Genomic DNA, 14,273 nt, shown 5'->3' with positions numbered 1-14,273 from the left:
TGGGAGACTGGATGTCACCGAGTAGTTCTGGGAGACCAGCTATGACCCTCCCGGTACTGACAGGGCCCCCCACACAGAAGGGAAGGACCCTTGCAGGAGCCAGCTCCCTATTGGGTAGTTGACACTAGCCTGAGGGGTGAGGTTCACCATTGGGAAGTACCCAGCCACTAGTGAAGATACTGCCTTGTGTTAGGGAAAGCCTAGTTTTGTAGAGGAGTCGTCAGGGTTGTCTAAGGAAGCTGGCAGCTTTGCTGTCCTGCGGGATGGGGAAGATATGCCTGCAAGCCTGACCCTGAGAGGGTCAGATATGAGCCACCCATTGCCCCCTGGAGTCCGTGAAACAAAGACCCCCGGAGTGGACCAGCAGCTTCAGTGGGGCACAGGGTGTGAGTGTAGCCAGGCTTCCCCGGTGCCTACTATTGAGCTATGCCTGCTCATTTGCAGGGGCAGAGTGGGCCCTGGGCAGACCTCTTGGCAGGTACGGGAATAAAGTAGCAAGTTCTCTGGCTCTGGCCCCCTTGTGAGTCAGAGGGGCCTATCCCTGGGCCTGGCCTGATTCATCCTGGAGCAGGTGCTCTGAGCCACACGGAGGAACTTGGTTACCACGCCTTATCTGAGGGAGACTGACAGTGACGGGGCTGGCTAAAGGATAAGAAGCAAGTGTTGTCTGTGGCCCTCATACCTTCATCAGCTCCTGCTGGCTGGCTCTAACTTGGATCTGAAGCTTTGCCTCCAGCTTGGTTGCAGGGCCCAGGCTGGAACCCCTAGGAGACGTGTGGCCTTCAGTGACACAGGGAACCATTGTGCACATCCCCGCTGAGTCTGCAAGGGAGGAGGGGGAGAAATTGAGGGCAGGGTCTGGTGTGCCAACCCCAGCTGATCCACCCCAAGCAAGTTTAAGCTGTGTCTCATTACCTGCCTTGGGAAATTCCTCCACCACACCAATCCTTTCATTCCCTAAAGACAGCGCTCCCAAAGTATCCTGTGGAGATTTGGGTCCCAGAAGCACTGCAGTGCAGGGCCCACCCACCTTGCCTGCCTGAGCCTTTAGCCGGAGCCCGCCCACCCCTGGCTTTCAGAGCCTGTCTGCCTCGGAGAGCCCGTGGCCAGCCCCGAGGCCCGTCCAGACTGACTGCCCGTCTGGTGTCTCTCATCTTATTCTGTCGGCCAGGATTCCTACGAGGCCTCCCCGGGCTCCGAGACTCAGCGTAGGCGGCGGCGGCGGCACAGGCACAGCCCCACCGGCCCGCCAGGCTTCCCCCGAGACGGCGACTATCGGGACCAGGACTATCGGACCGAGCAAGGGGAGGAGGAGGAGGAGGATGAGGAGGAGGAGGAGGAGGAGAAGGCCAGTAACATCGTCATGCTGAGGATGCTGCCACAGGCAGCCACTGAGGATGACGTACGTGCCCCCCGTGGCCCCGGGCAGGGGCAAAGCAGGAGGCCATGCTGGGTCTCCTCCAGGGCCCTTTACTTCTCCCCATCCCTCCCTCACCCCCAACCTCAGCACCTTTCATTCCTTCTCCCCACCGGCTCCTGACCTCAGCACTGATCCATCCTCTGGGCAGGCCCCATCAGTTTTTGGTCTTGAAGGGAGGAGTGTCAGATAGGCCGGTTTGGCCCAGGGGCAGCAGCCATGGACTATTTCATTGATCATGCCTGTGGGAGGAAGAAGTACATTGTCCCTGTGCATTCCACTGGTTTCCATCCATTCTGCATGTGTGGATCATGGGCCAAATGCTCACCAGGCCCAGTGCTGGGTATCACTGGGGACAGAGACGATGCCTGGGTCCTGCAACCGTGGGAGTGGTGAGGGGCATGAGGTTTTCTGAATTTTCATTCTCATTCTCTTACTCTTCCTTTTTGTCAGCAGCATCAACTCTCGCCACTGGCCTGATCACAGAGCCTTGGGTGGCTGCTGACAGCTCCCGAACCTGCTTTCCTCCGTGACATTCTCTCCTTTCGGTTTTTCTCCTGTTTCCTTCCCATATAGATTTCTTGAAAAGAGCTGCCTTAAAACCTTGAGAGGGCTACTAGGTTCACCTGCTGCCCAGACTCCTAGATCCTGGTCCTCCTTAGTGCATTTTCCCCTGCCCTGAGTTCTCTATTTGGTTCTCCTCTCAAATCTGTGAGCTGCCTGTGTTGTAGTGGAGGAATCCCCAGCTGTGTATGTGAGGGCTTCTGCAGCCTGGCCCACCTGCAGAGTTCAGGGTCAGATGCTGGCTGGTCACTGAACATTTGTTGAGGATTGGTGGCAGAGAAGGCCACGTGCTGGGTGTGATTGAATCTTCACCACAGACCTGCAGGGCAGGTGTTCTCTGCCATGCTTCCTATGAATAAGGAAGCCAAGGCTCAAGCCAGTGAGTTGGCTTGCCCTAGATCCCATAGTGAGGGAGTGACAGAAGGGAGGTGGAGCCTGAGCTTGGGCAACTGGGCTCCAAGGTCATGTTCTTGCTGCTTCCTGAGCCCTCCCTAAGTGTTGGGAGTCCTAATAAACTGCCATGTATCCATCCTTTGTGTGTGTGTGTGTGCGGGTGTGTGTGTGTTATTCAACTCGAGGAGGAAGCTGAAGTGAAGAGGCACGAAGACTCCTTCCTGAGACTGCCCAGCATAGGCGCCTTGCCCTCTCAGCAGCCTCACTGACCTGGAGACCCTGCTTCAGCCGGTCCTAAATCACCTCTGCAGCTTCCCATGGCCTTCCTTCGTCATCCAGGAGCCCATGTGCTTTTTTTCTCTCTGCCCTAACTTATTGCTAAGCTCACAGTCTTCTAGAGCTCTTGGCTGGGATGTGCACTCTGCCGTTCTCCTCACTCTACTGTGTGTGTCACGGGTCTCTTTCCATGCAAGCCAGGGAGGGGGCTAATCCCCTTCTAAAGGGCATGGATTGCACTTTGACTTTCCTTGCTTTGTGGCTGCCACTGAGCCTGTTGTTAGATCACCCTGCTCGCCATCCTTGACTAGTTGGCTCGCTTGCTCTGTTGTTGCTCTCTGTGCCCCTGGGGTCATCTTGCTGCCATTTTTTCCCTTGTCTGAAGGCCCCTCGCTTCATCTGACTCCCTTTCTGCCGATCTGGTGCTGAAAGCCAAGACTGGGTGCTGGTGCGGGTCTGGGGCTGTCACTGGGCAGGGTTGGGGGAGCGGGCAGACAGTTCCAAAAGTGGTAGAGGAGATGGTGTGTGCATGGTGTTGATGACCCCTTAGGGTCCAGAGGCCTGGGCCGGCCTCAGATGCTCGGCAGCCTCCCTGTGCTGAGCCTGCCCTGCTCTGTATCTCCCCGTACAGATCCGTGGCCAGCTGCAGTCCCACGGCGTCCAGGCACGGGAGGTCCGGCTGATGCGGAACAAATCCTCAGGTGAGCTCTCGTTCCCAGTGCAGTTGCCTTGCTACCGGCCAGCCTGTGCCTCCGAGTCTCCCTCTGCCTCTGCCTTTCCCTTCACCTTCCCGACCCCTCCTTTCTGCCACAGCTGGGGATGGGCAGCTTGGGGTGCCCTTTCTTCCCCTTCCCCCTCCCGCTCTCCTCCCAGCTCTCAGCTCCAGCCTTGCTGAAGGCTGTTGGGGGTGGGGGGAAGAGTACAGCTGGGAGTTGAGTGCTCCCTGGGGCCAAGGCCAGAGCCAGGGCCAGGCCCTGGGGAGCCTCCTCCTTGGGATTCTGCGTATCTGAGATGGCCAACCTTCCCAGTACACTCCCTGCCCGCTCCTTCCTTCCCCTCCCCTGCCCCTTGCTCTCCCCCAACCCCATTTTTTTCTGAGAACCACCTCTGACACGAAAGTAGGTCTGACACAGCCCCAAAGTTATACATCCCAAGAGGGGAGGCAGGGGCTAGCTCTTGGCCAAGGGCATAGCCCAAGGAACAAGCCAGGACTTTCTGGCCTCGCCTGTTCCCTCCCTCCCTCCGTCACAGGCTGCTTGGAGCTGGCCTGAGGCTAGTGGGGGAGGAGGGGAGTTGTCTCTGCGGGGCCTCTGCCCAGGCTCCCCAAGGCAGGCACAGTGGGGCCTCACTGTGCCTGGGCTTCTCTTTCCATCTCTCAGTCTCTCTCTTCCCCATACCTCCATACCTCCCCCTCCCCATCTCTATAGTCTCCTTCCTCTCTCTTTTTTCCCCTCCCTCCCTCCTTCCCTCCCCTGTCTTTCCCCTTTCCCAGTCCCTTCCTCTCTCCCTGTCTCCTCTGTCCTCCTCTCCTCTTTTCTCGTGCTCTCTTATTCTCTGTCCCATTGCATTGTCCTATGCATCTTAATGATTGTTCTTGAGATCAAGCATGTGCCTACAAGCCCTGCCACATTCAAAGCCCTCCCCATGTATCTGCCTATAAAGGGGATGCTTTCCCGAGGCCTTAAGTCCTGAACCCTTTCCCCAACACTGACAAGGCCTTGAGTCTTGTTGGCTGCATGTAGATCTTGACATTTCACCCCATGCTGACAGATTCTGGTCTTTCTCCCTGCCAAGGAGGCATCCCTAGTGCATCCCTCTCTATGGCTCTGGGCACTTTTCCCCCAGGCTCTACTAATTCTTATCTCTAAGATCCTCCTGGCCAGTCCCACTGTTCTCTCTCTGTCTAGGACAGGGGTGGGGAAACTTTTTTCTGCCAAGGGCCATTGGATCTCTATAACATCATTCATAGGCCATACACAATTAGCTTAAAAATTAGCCTGCCATAGATTCATTGAATTTCAGGTCCCACCTGTGGTTCCCTTGGCAAGACCAGACCAAATGATTTCCTAGGCCTTATGTGGCCCATGGGAGGGATGTTCCCCAGCCCTGATCTAGGAGGGCCTGGAGTGTTTGTGGCTGTAGTCTCCCCCATGATGACCCTATGCTAGCTCTGTACAAGGCCTCCTGCTGCTGCACCGTGGTGAGGCTAAAATGTGACTGTGTCTCTAAGTCCTCTCCATTCCCTACCCCATTTCCTGCTGGAGGGGAGGGGGAACCCTCCTAGCCTCATGGAGTAGCCAGGCCTGGCTTCTCTTTTGCTCTTTTGGTAAACCGTTTATTGTAAAACCCCTCTTAGCTGCTCCTGGCTTTGTGAGTTCTTTACCTCCTGTGGAGGCAGTAGCCTACCTATCTTCCTTTTCTAAAGACAGGTCTCTTATTTGTCTCCTTTCCCTCCCAGCCGCCTCTCTCCTCTGTCACCCTGGTTGACCCGGGGCCTGTCTCTACCTCTCTTCTCACTTGGTGCTGTGTCTCTCTCCCCTGCCCCAATTCTCCTGCTCTGATTTCCTCCCTTCTCCTCTCCCTTTTTTCTGCCCCTCCTGTCCACTGGCCTTACCTCCCTTGCCTCCTGGCCTTTCTCTTTGAGTACTTCCTTTTCTTCCTTCCTTTCTCCTCCTCCCCTTTCCCTCTCTGCCCCCAATCCTCTCCCCTCGGGTCCCACCCCCGGGAACGCCATGTGTCCAAAGCTGTTGACTAACCCACTGCGTCTGTATCTGAATGCTGTCTCCAGGTCAGAGCCGGGGCTTCGCCTTCGTCGAATTTAGTCACTTGCAGGACGCTACACGATGGATGGAAGCCAATCAGGTTGCTTTGCCGCACTTGAACCCCCCCCCAAACAAATACTACTTTGTAATCGAGCGCTCCCCATCGCCTGATTCTTATGGACACAGTTCCCTGCCCTCTGGCCCTGTGTCCCATTCCCCCCACCCTCTCTATCCCCCTTCCTGACCCTCATCTCCTCTTCCCATCTCTCGCTACCCACTGGGCTTACCATCCAGGGCCCACTCACCACTGGCCCCTGCCTACCACCAGACACTAGCTTTCAGATAAAGAGCTGTTGGGGTGGGGTGGGGAGAGGGAGGGTTCTTTCCCTTAGCTTTCCAGTTCCCAGGGAAAAGGGTGAGTCCCTGGGGGACCACTCAACTCTGGGTTTAGCCAAAGCCAGGACTTGCATTACATTCTCAGGAGCACTAAGAGTGCCACCACTTGGGGACTATAGCTGTTGGCACCATAAGCAGCAAGACCCATTTTGTCAGTCTTGGCTGGTATGTGAATTTAGCCCTTTGGTTTCCACAAGGGGACAGCGCTGCTTTGTTGATCTAAAGTTGCAGTCAAATGTGATAGTTTCATTGACATCCTGCAGTCACTTCACTCAGTCCTACTTTCCCCACTGCACTTCCCCACCTGCAGGAGGCACCACCCTGGGTAGCTTCATCTTCTCCACACACAGCCATGTGCGGTCAACTGCAGAGGGAGCCCACTCCCCCAGCCTGACACGGGATCCCAACCCTACTGCTTTAGGACCTTCTGAGACCCAAGGGGGGTCTGCCCTGGCCATCCCTAATGCCAACCCATATCCCTGGTGTAGGGTTTGGAGGAACAGCTTCCAGAGAGGGAGGGGCAGCGCTGGTGAAGAGAGGGCTCCTGGCAGAGGCAACCCTGGGGCTGGCTCTGTGGAGCCGATAGGCTAGTGCGATGGGCCCAGGACCCAGTCATCCAGGGGAAGGCGGCCTCATGGCGGGGATTTCTGTTTAGTCTGTTCAGTATGGCTCTTTCTCTTTCCCCTTCTGCAGCACTAGCGCGCGTGCGCTTTCTCTCTCTCACTCTCTCTCTCTCTCCTTCCCCCCGATTTTCTCCCTCCCCTCCCCAACTGCCCTCATCCCCAAGTATAGACTGTGTAGTGCTGGCCCTGGGTGTGGCCTGGCAGTGTCAGGGCCGAGTGGGGGTTTTGCCCCTCCGTCCGGCAGGCGTCGGTCAGCTGAGCACCGTGTGCCTGGTGGTGTGTGCTCACGTGTGTGCGTGCGTGTGCCCAGCAGAGCAGCAAGCAGCAAGCAGCTGCGCCCAAGAGCTGTGGCGCTTTCCCTCCCGGCCTCCCTTCCTTCTTCCCTCCGTCCGTTCTCCGCCCTCCCTCCGTTCCCTGTCCCTCATCCATCCAGCTGAAGGGCTCGCTCACTCTCTTCTCCTGTGCTGAAACGGTGCGTGGGGCACTGCTGCCCAGGCCTCACTGTACTCTGCTTTTTCCTACAGCACTCCCTCAACATCCTGGGCCAGAAGGTGTCCATGCACTACAGCGACCCCAAACCCAAGATCAATGAGGACTGGCTGTGTAATAAGGTACAGGGGCAGTGGGCAGCGGCTGCCAGCAGTGGCAGTGTCTGTGGCAGCCCTTGTCTGGGGCCCCTGGGGAAGTGGGATAACTAATGAGTTGCACAGCATAGTTTGGAACACAGACTTGAGTGTCATTCTGGCTAAAATTAGACCATCCCAGCTCTGTGTTCATTCTGATCCAGGTGCTCAGGCTCTTGGCCTGACTTTCCTCAAGGCCGACGATAGCTTTCCCAGAAGGCTGCTGGGAGGGTTCAGCCATGGTGATAAAGGGATAACACTTGAAACAACACAAAGTGACCCACAGCGAACAGTGTACACCTTAACTGTTACTGTGAAAAAAAAGCACGGAGTACTGTCAAGGACTGCTATCTGGTAACTCAAGCTTGAAGGCCACTGACAAAACCACTTCAAGCCTGGGGACTGCACAGTAGAAAGTGGGAGTTTGCAGTTACTCCCCTGTGCCCTAAGAGGAAGCCTTTGGCTGTGCCTTGCTCCTGTTCACAGGGACCATAGGTGCTACTGTGGCAGTAGATCCGCCCTGAGGCCAGCTTTGTGACTGCACAGCTGTCAGTGCCGAGACCCAGTGGGGAGACCAAGAGCAAGCGGGGACTCCTGCCCTCTTCTCAAGAAGCACACTGCCTAGTTAGGGGCATGGCATCTCTTTCTGTTGTTGAAGGTCTAGCAGAGGGCGAGTGTCCAGCGCCATCCCTCCTGTGTTTTCAGATGTTCCTTGAGCCAGAGAGGTCTCATGGACTCCTCCCTCCTTTGTCCCTTTGGGCATCAGAGCCTGTTGCATCTGTCACAGAAATGCCCCTTGCCCCCCCCCCCCCATGCCACTTCCAACTGCCATTGCTCACCTTCACTCTCTCTCTCTCCTGTACCACTCCTAAAAACCAGCTGCAGCTCCAGCCACGCCATTGACTCTCTTGCTCAAAAACCTCCACTTGGAATCAAAGTCAAAGATCTGCCCTGACCCTGTATTATCCTGCCTCCCCTGCATTGGCTTTTGTTTTTCTCTTCCCCCGCTACACCACCTTTGCCAAATGCATTGTTCCTTCTGGCAGGAATCTCTTCCCAGGCAAACTAGAACTTGTGGGCATCTAGATTACACATTCCTGCTCTGTGCAACCTTCCCTGACTGTCCCTGGGTGAACCACCTGTACCCCTTGTCACCCTGTTCTCTGGCAGTCCGTGAAGACTAATCTGCCCCCTCTTTATTGCTACTCTTTGGTCATGATGGAGAGAGCGTGCTCTGTCCACATGGGGTAGAGACTGGCACAAAAACGGCACTTAATGCCTGACTGTGGCACAGGGGTAGACTGGGATAGATGCTGGGGAGCCTCTGGGTGCTGAAATAGCCCAGGCAAGTTTGTCAAAAGTGGTGGAAGCTAGTCTTGGATATAGAAGAGAAGTGAGGGTGACAAGCCTTAGGAAACATTGAAGGTTTCTGAGCAGAGAAAGGAGTTGCAGCAGGAGAAACTTGTCCAAGGGACTGAGTGCTAACCCTGAGGAGACAGCGATTGCTGCTGAATGGCATTGAGGGCAATTTTGAGACATGGCAAGGACAGTCACAGGTTTGAGCATGCTCCAAAAGGCTCCTGGTGCCCTTAGCTCTAGGCCCATCTTGGGATGCTATTGGGGTCCCTGCGGGAAATCTCTGGATTCAAGGTTGGAGGGTGCAGTTTGGGAAGCCCAGCCCCCCTCTGACAGCCTGGCCTGTGCCTCACAGTGTGGTGTGCAGAACTTCAAACGCCGAGAAAAGTGCTTCAAATGTGGTGTGCCCAAGTCAGGTGAGGTCCGTCTACCTTCCCCACTCCCCAGGACGTGGGGTGAGTAGAAGGGTGAGGGACCAGTGATTGGGGGTTGGTATGAGGAGGAAGGGGAGCCATGCAGCCTCCCCATTTGTCACCAGCCCATGTCTTCCCTCCCCCAACAGAGGCAGAGCAGAAGTTACCCCTTGGCACCAGGCTGGATCAGCAGACGCTACCACTGGGCGGACGAGAGCTGAGCCAAGGCCTGCTCCCCCTGCCGCAACCCTACCAGGCCCAGGGAGTGCTGGCCTCCCAAGCCCTGTCCCAAGGCTCCGAGCCAAGCTCAGAGAATGCCAATGACAGTGAGTCAGTTGTTCTGCCCTTCTTTCTCCATGTCCCAGGCTGTCAGGGTTGGACCCATCAAGACCAGAGAAACGGTAGTGAGCAGAACGTGGGTCCTCTGCTGGCCTTTACGTGGTAGGGAAGGAGTGACAACAGGCCTGTGATATCAGATGAGCAGGGTGGGGGTTGATGGTCCTACATGGCCTTGGGAAGGTTTTGGGAGGATCTTCAGCAGCTGACCTCGGACCAAGTGGGGACCTTGATGGACAGTGTTTACCCCGGGGGATGCAGCAAGCACTGAGACCAGAGGACAAGGCACAGCAGGCGAGGTGCTGATAGGGGGCTGAAGCAGAGTGCCAGGGATGCCCTCTAATGCTGAACCTCTTCCCACAGCCATCATTTTGCGTAACCTGAACCCACATAGCACTATGGACTCCATCCTGGGAGCCCTAGCACCTTATGCGGTGCTGTCTTCCTCCAACGTGCGTGTCATCAAGGACAAGCAAACCCAGCTGAACCGAGGCTTCGCTTTTATCCAGCTCTCCACCATCGTGGTGAGGGCGGCACAGTGGGGGGCCGGGCAGCCAGGGTCCCGGCCCCCGGGGGTGGGGAGGAGGGATCCCTCCCCCACCCCCCACCGTGGCCCCAAGCCTGGAAATGGGGCAATGGAGCCGGGGGCCTCCCCGGGCCTGACCCTTCTGTCCCTGCCTCCTCTCCACCCACACAGGAGGCTGCTCAGCTGCTGCAGATCCTGCAGGCCCTGCACCCACCACTCACCATCGACGGCAAGACCATCAATGTGGAATTTGCCAAGGGTTCTAAGAGGTCAGGGCCCCACCTGTGCCCTGTCCCAGCTTGCCCCAGCTAAGTGGAGCCGCCCATCTTAACTTCCAGTCTCCACTGTCCTCCCCAGGGACATGGCCTCTAACGAAGGCAGTCGCATCAATGCCGCCTCTGTGGCCAGCACTGCCATTGCTGCGGCCCAGTGGGCCATCTCACAGGTACTCAGATCCCTGGTCCCTCAGCATCCTACCACTTAGGTGTTCTCAACTTTACTGTACCCCCTGTTCCAACTGAAAGGCTGGCTTGCTGTCGGCGGATGCAAAACACTCAAACTGGCTGGTGTGGGTTCCTTTTACCTTGCTCCCAGCTCTCTAGACCCTGCTTCCTTCTCCTCTTTCCTCACCGCAATTCCTTCCCAGTCCTCTCCCAGGCTTTCACTTCTAGCACAGCCCTGGGTGCTGCTGTGTTCTACTGGGTGGGGTTTTTCGTATGTGTATATATTCTTTTTGTCCTGTGTTCATACAATGGATTGCATATTTTATATTGATACATGTATATGTATGTATGTGTGTGTGTGTGTATCAGTGTTTCTGAATAAAAAGTAATTTGTAAGTAGGTGAAGAAATTAGGAGAAAAAGAATACACTGGAGAATGGTATCTTCCTTGTTGTGACACTCAACACTTGTACTGCTCACAGCAGTAGCAGCCCTTGGAAACACTTGGGCATGCTTGGAGTTGAAGGTTTTTTTTCTTCTTTGGGCTGCTGCCCTATTCTCTTGCAGCCAGTTATCTTAAGGCTGCCTGTTGTAAGATCGGGTAGAAACACTGGCTCTATGTGTGGGACAGCTGGCTTCTTGCAGGCTCCCCACCCCCACCTCCTGTGCCCTTCCTGTTCTAATGAGCCCCTCCCACCTGCCCCTCAGGCCTCCCAGGGTGGGGAGGGTGCCTGGGCCACCCCTGAGGAACCACCGGTCGACTACAGCTACTATCAACAGGATGAGGGCTATGGCGGCAGCCAGGGCACAGAGTCCAACCTCTATGCCCATGGCTATCTCAAGGGCACCAAGGGCCCTGGCATCAGTGGAACCAAAGGAGACCCATCTGGAGCAGGTAAGCCCCAGGATCTCCCTCTGAGCTCATCATGGTAGGTGCCAGTGGGCATGAGATCTGGACACACACACACACACACACCCATTCTTGGGTGTCCTGTCTCCCTGTGCTCTTCCAGGTCCTGAGGCCTCCCTGGAACCTGGGGCAGACTCCATGTCACTGCAGGCTTTCTCCCGTGCCCAGGCTGGTGCCACCCCTGGCCTCTACCCACAATCAGCCGATGCCAGCAGCAGCCAGGGGGCCGTTGCCAACAGCCAAGTGAGTGGGCTGCGGGATATGCCAGGAAAGCAGTTGGGTAGGAGAGGTGTTGGCAGGGATTGAGCTGTGTTTCCCCTGTCTGCCCTCCCCTCCCCCCCGAGCAGTCCTACACCATCATGTCACCCGCTGTACTCAAGACCGAGCTCCAGAGCCCTAACCATCCCAGCTCTACCCTCCCGCCAGCCACCAGCCCCACTACCCAGGAGTCCTACAGCCAGTACCGTGAGTAGCTGCAGCGTGTGGGCAGGGCTGGGAGTTATCAGCAAACCTGAAGAGAGTGTGACCATCCTCTCTCTTATCTTCCCCTCTCTCCTCTCCCCTTTCCCCAAGCTGTGCCTGACGTCTCCACCTACCAGTACGATGAGACATCTGGCTACTACTATGACCCCCAGACCGGCCTCTACTATGACCCCAACTCCCAGGTGATGCAGCAGCCTGGGGAGGGGACGGGGTGGGCACCTGGCACCTCAGGTCCCTCCTTGCTGAGGACTTCTGTCTCGCCCCATCTGCCTCCACAGTATTACTACAATGCTCAGAGCCAGCAGTACCTGTACTGGGATGGGGAGAGGCGGACCTACGTTCCTGCCCTGGAGCAGTCCGCCGATGGGCATAAGGAGACGGGGGCGCCCTCAAAGGAGGGCAAAGAGAAGAAGGAAAAGCACAAGACCAAGACAGCACAGCAGGTGAGCACCGACAAAGAGGACTTGCTGTGTCTTTGGATGGGCAGCTGCAGGGTCTGGCTTAGAGGAAGGGGCTGATGAGGGGCGAAGGGGACAGCATTTAGGAGCAAGCACTGAGTGCTCCCTCGCTAACCTGGTAGTGTCCAAATGTTATGGGGAGCACCTAGGACAATGCAGAAGGTGCCACTGTGTCACGCAGTGTCAGCACACAGGACAGTGTCAGCACCTTGAGGCACCAATAGGGACCTGACAGTTGGCAGCTGATGACAGGAAAGTGAAGAAATTCGGGGGGGGGGGAAGCGCTGATAGTTGATGAAACTGCCATGCTGTGTGAGAGGAGCCTGATCAGGAGCTCAGAGCTAGGGGCAACCCCTTGTGCTGATTTAGAGCAGGAAGGCTTGCTGCTAGCTGGGCCCAGGCTGTGAGGCTTCCGCAAGAACTGTGGACCACTGCTGGGTGGTCAGAGGCCCTCCTTCCATATACCAGCCTAACCCCTCCCTTCACACCCAGATTGCCAAGGACATGGAACGTTGGGCTCGCAGTCTGAACAAGCAAAAGGAAAACTTCAAAAACAGCTTCCAGCCCATCAGCTCCCTGCGAGATGACGAAAGGCGGGAATCAGCTACTGCAGATGCTGGCTACGCCATCCTGGAGAAGAAGGTGAGCCGCAGCCCTGCCCTGTGGTACTGCCCTGTGGTACTGCCCTGTGGTACTGCCTTTCCCCCGGGCCCCTTGCGAAGACCCTCCTTGTCTGTTCCCCACCCTCAGGGAGCACTTGCCGAGAGACAGCACACGAGCATGGATCTCCCAAAGCTGGCCAGTGACGACCGCCCAGTGAGTTCCCTGGGTAGCTAGGGGCAGGGAATTGTGCCTTGCCCAGGCTGTACCGCCCACCCTCACCTTCCTTCCACAGAGCCCACCACGAGGGCTAGTGGCAGCCTACAGCGGGGAAAGTGACAGTGAAGAGGAACAGGAGCGTGGTGCAGGCCCTGAGCGGGAGGAGAAGCTCACAGACTGGCAGAAGCTGGCCTGTCTGCTCTGCCGGCGCCAGTTCCCCAGCAAAGAGGCACTTATCCGGCACCAGCAGCTCTCTGGACTCCACAAGGTGACTGAGGGAAGGCTGGACAGGGCACCTGGCACCTGGCAAATGGCCCTGCCCGGCCCGGCTGCTTCATCCCTCGTCCTTGTCCCCTTCACAGCAAAACCTTGAGATTCATCGACGGGCCCATTTGTCAGAAAATGAGCTGGAAGCACTAGAGAAGACGGACATGGAGGTGAGGCATGACCCACTCCTGGGCTCCCATCTCCTCTGTCCTTTTCCAATTCCCGAGTCTTTGGGCGGCTAATATTCCAAATTCCTTAGCCAGGTGGGATGGCTTGACTGCATCAGCCATCTCATCTGTCCCTGGGAAGCTCCTTTCCTGCCCAGCCCCACCACTGGCATCCATGGTGTCTTGATCTGTGGGACCTATTGCTCAGATACCCATGAGAGTTCCCCTCCACCATGCCTATGTTTCCTAAGAAACAGTGTGCAGCTGCACAGCACTCTCACACCCACACACTTTCAGCAAATGAAGTACCGGGACCGCGCAGCCGAACGTAGAGAGAAGTATGGCATCCCTGAGCCTCCGGAGCCCAAGAGGAGGAAGTATGGTGGCATAGCAGCAGCCTCCGTGTGAGTGCCAGGGCCAGGGGGAGGGGGCCTGTGGCTGATCCACCAGCTGCTCAAGCTCTGCCCTCTGCCCCTCAGGGACTTTGAGCAGCCCACTCGAGATGGCCTGGGCAGTGACAATATTGGCAGCCGAATGCTGCAGGCCATGGGCTGGAAAGAGGGCAGCGGCCTGGGCCGCAAGAAGCAGGGCATCGTAACACCCATTGAGGTGAGTTTCCAGTGCTCCCATCCATCGCTGTCCCTCAGACCCTCCCATTGCATCCCCTCATCAGCCTGACAGTCTATCTCCCTCCCTCCCGCAGGCCCAAACACGGGTGCGGGGCTCTGGCTTGGGTGCCCGGGGCAGCTCCTACGGAGTCACTTCCACAGAGTCCTATAAGGAGACACTGCACAAGACAATGGTGACCCGCTTCAATGAGGCCCAGTGAGCCACTGCAAGAGCAACTTATCATGTTATTGAATTTCCATCCTTGGCTGGGGGGTAACGAAATGTTGAATGGTCAGAGGGAGACCCTGCTTCCATATACCAGCCTATCCCCCAGCCAGAGCAGCCCTGACCAAATCAAACTTGGAGTTGGTGACTTTTGTTGGAAAAGTGGGCTGGGATCATGTCCTTTTTGTAATAAAACTTGAAAAGTCTG

General features: G+C 56.6%; 1 protein-coding gene across 6 annotated transcripts in view; it reads left to right on the top strand.

Moving 5' to 3' along the window:
- Positions 1 to 14,273, top strand: part of RBM10 (RNA binding motif protein 10) — a 35,346-nt gene extending 21,073 nt beyond the window's left edge. For 2 of the 6 annotated variants that reach the window (XM_040999411.1, XM_040999440.1), the window contains exons 4-24: positions 1,172 to 1,402; positions 3,282 to 3,351; positions 5,439 to 5,512; positions 6,956 to 7,042; positions 8,766 to 8,826; positions 8,973 to 9,149; positions 9,523 to 9,683; positions 9,857 to 9,954; positions 10,043 to 10,130; positions 10,836 to 11,022; positions 11,141 to 11,280; positions 11,385 to 11,502; positions 11,611 to 11,702; positions 11,799 to 11,963; positions 12,471 to 12,620; positions 12,729 to 12,794; positions 12,874 to 13,065; positions 13,160 to 13,234; positions 13,529 to 13,635; positions 13,711 to 13,840; positions 13,935 to 14,273. In XM_040999411.1, coding sequence (XP_040855345.1) covers positions 1,172 to 1,402; positions 3,282 to 3,351; positions 5,439 to 5,512; positions 6,956 to 7,042; positions 8,766 to 8,826; positions 8,973 to 9,149; positions 9,523 to 9,683; positions 9,857 to 9,954; positions 10,043 to 10,130; positions 10,836 to 11,022; positions 11,141 to 11,280; positions 11,385 to 11,502; positions 11,611 to 11,702; positions 11,799 to 11,963; positions 12,471 to 12,620; positions 12,729 to 12,794; positions 12,874 to 13,065; positions 13,160 to 13,234; positions 13,529 to 13,635; positions 13,711 to 13,840; positions 13,935 to 14,060 — 2,595 coding nt within the window. In that variant the 3' untranslated portion in view covers positions 14,061 to 14,273. The remainder of the gene's footprint in view (positions 1 to 1,171; positions 1,403 to 3,281; positions 3,352 to 5,438; positions 5,513 to 6,955; positions 7,043 to 8,765; positions 8,827 to 8,972; positions 9,150 to 9,522; positions 9,684 to 9,856; positions 9,955 to 10,042; positions 10,131 to 10,835; positions 11,023 to 11,140; positions 11,281 to 11,384; positions 11,503 to 11,610; positions 11,703 to 11,798; positions 11,964 to 12,470; positions 12,621 to 12,728; positions 12,795 to 12,873; positions 13,066 to 13,159; positions 13,235 to 13,528; positions 13,636 to 13,710; positions 13,841 to 13,934) is intronic. The other 4 variants (XM_040999421.1, XM_040999430.1, XM_040999454.1 and 1 more) reach the window with 4 other exon arrangements.

This window comes from Ochotona curzoniae, unplaced genomic scaffold (assembly GCF_017591425.1).
Source record: "Ochotona curzoniae isolate NIBS_2020 unplaced genomic scaffold, NIBS_Ocur_1.0 contig_1274, whole genome shotgun sequence".
Lineage (NCBI taxonomy): Eukaryota > Metazoa > Chordata > Mammalia > Lagomorpha > Ochotonidae > Ochotona > Ochotona curzoniae.
This window is presented reverse-complemented; position numbering and strand designations above follow the sequence as displayed.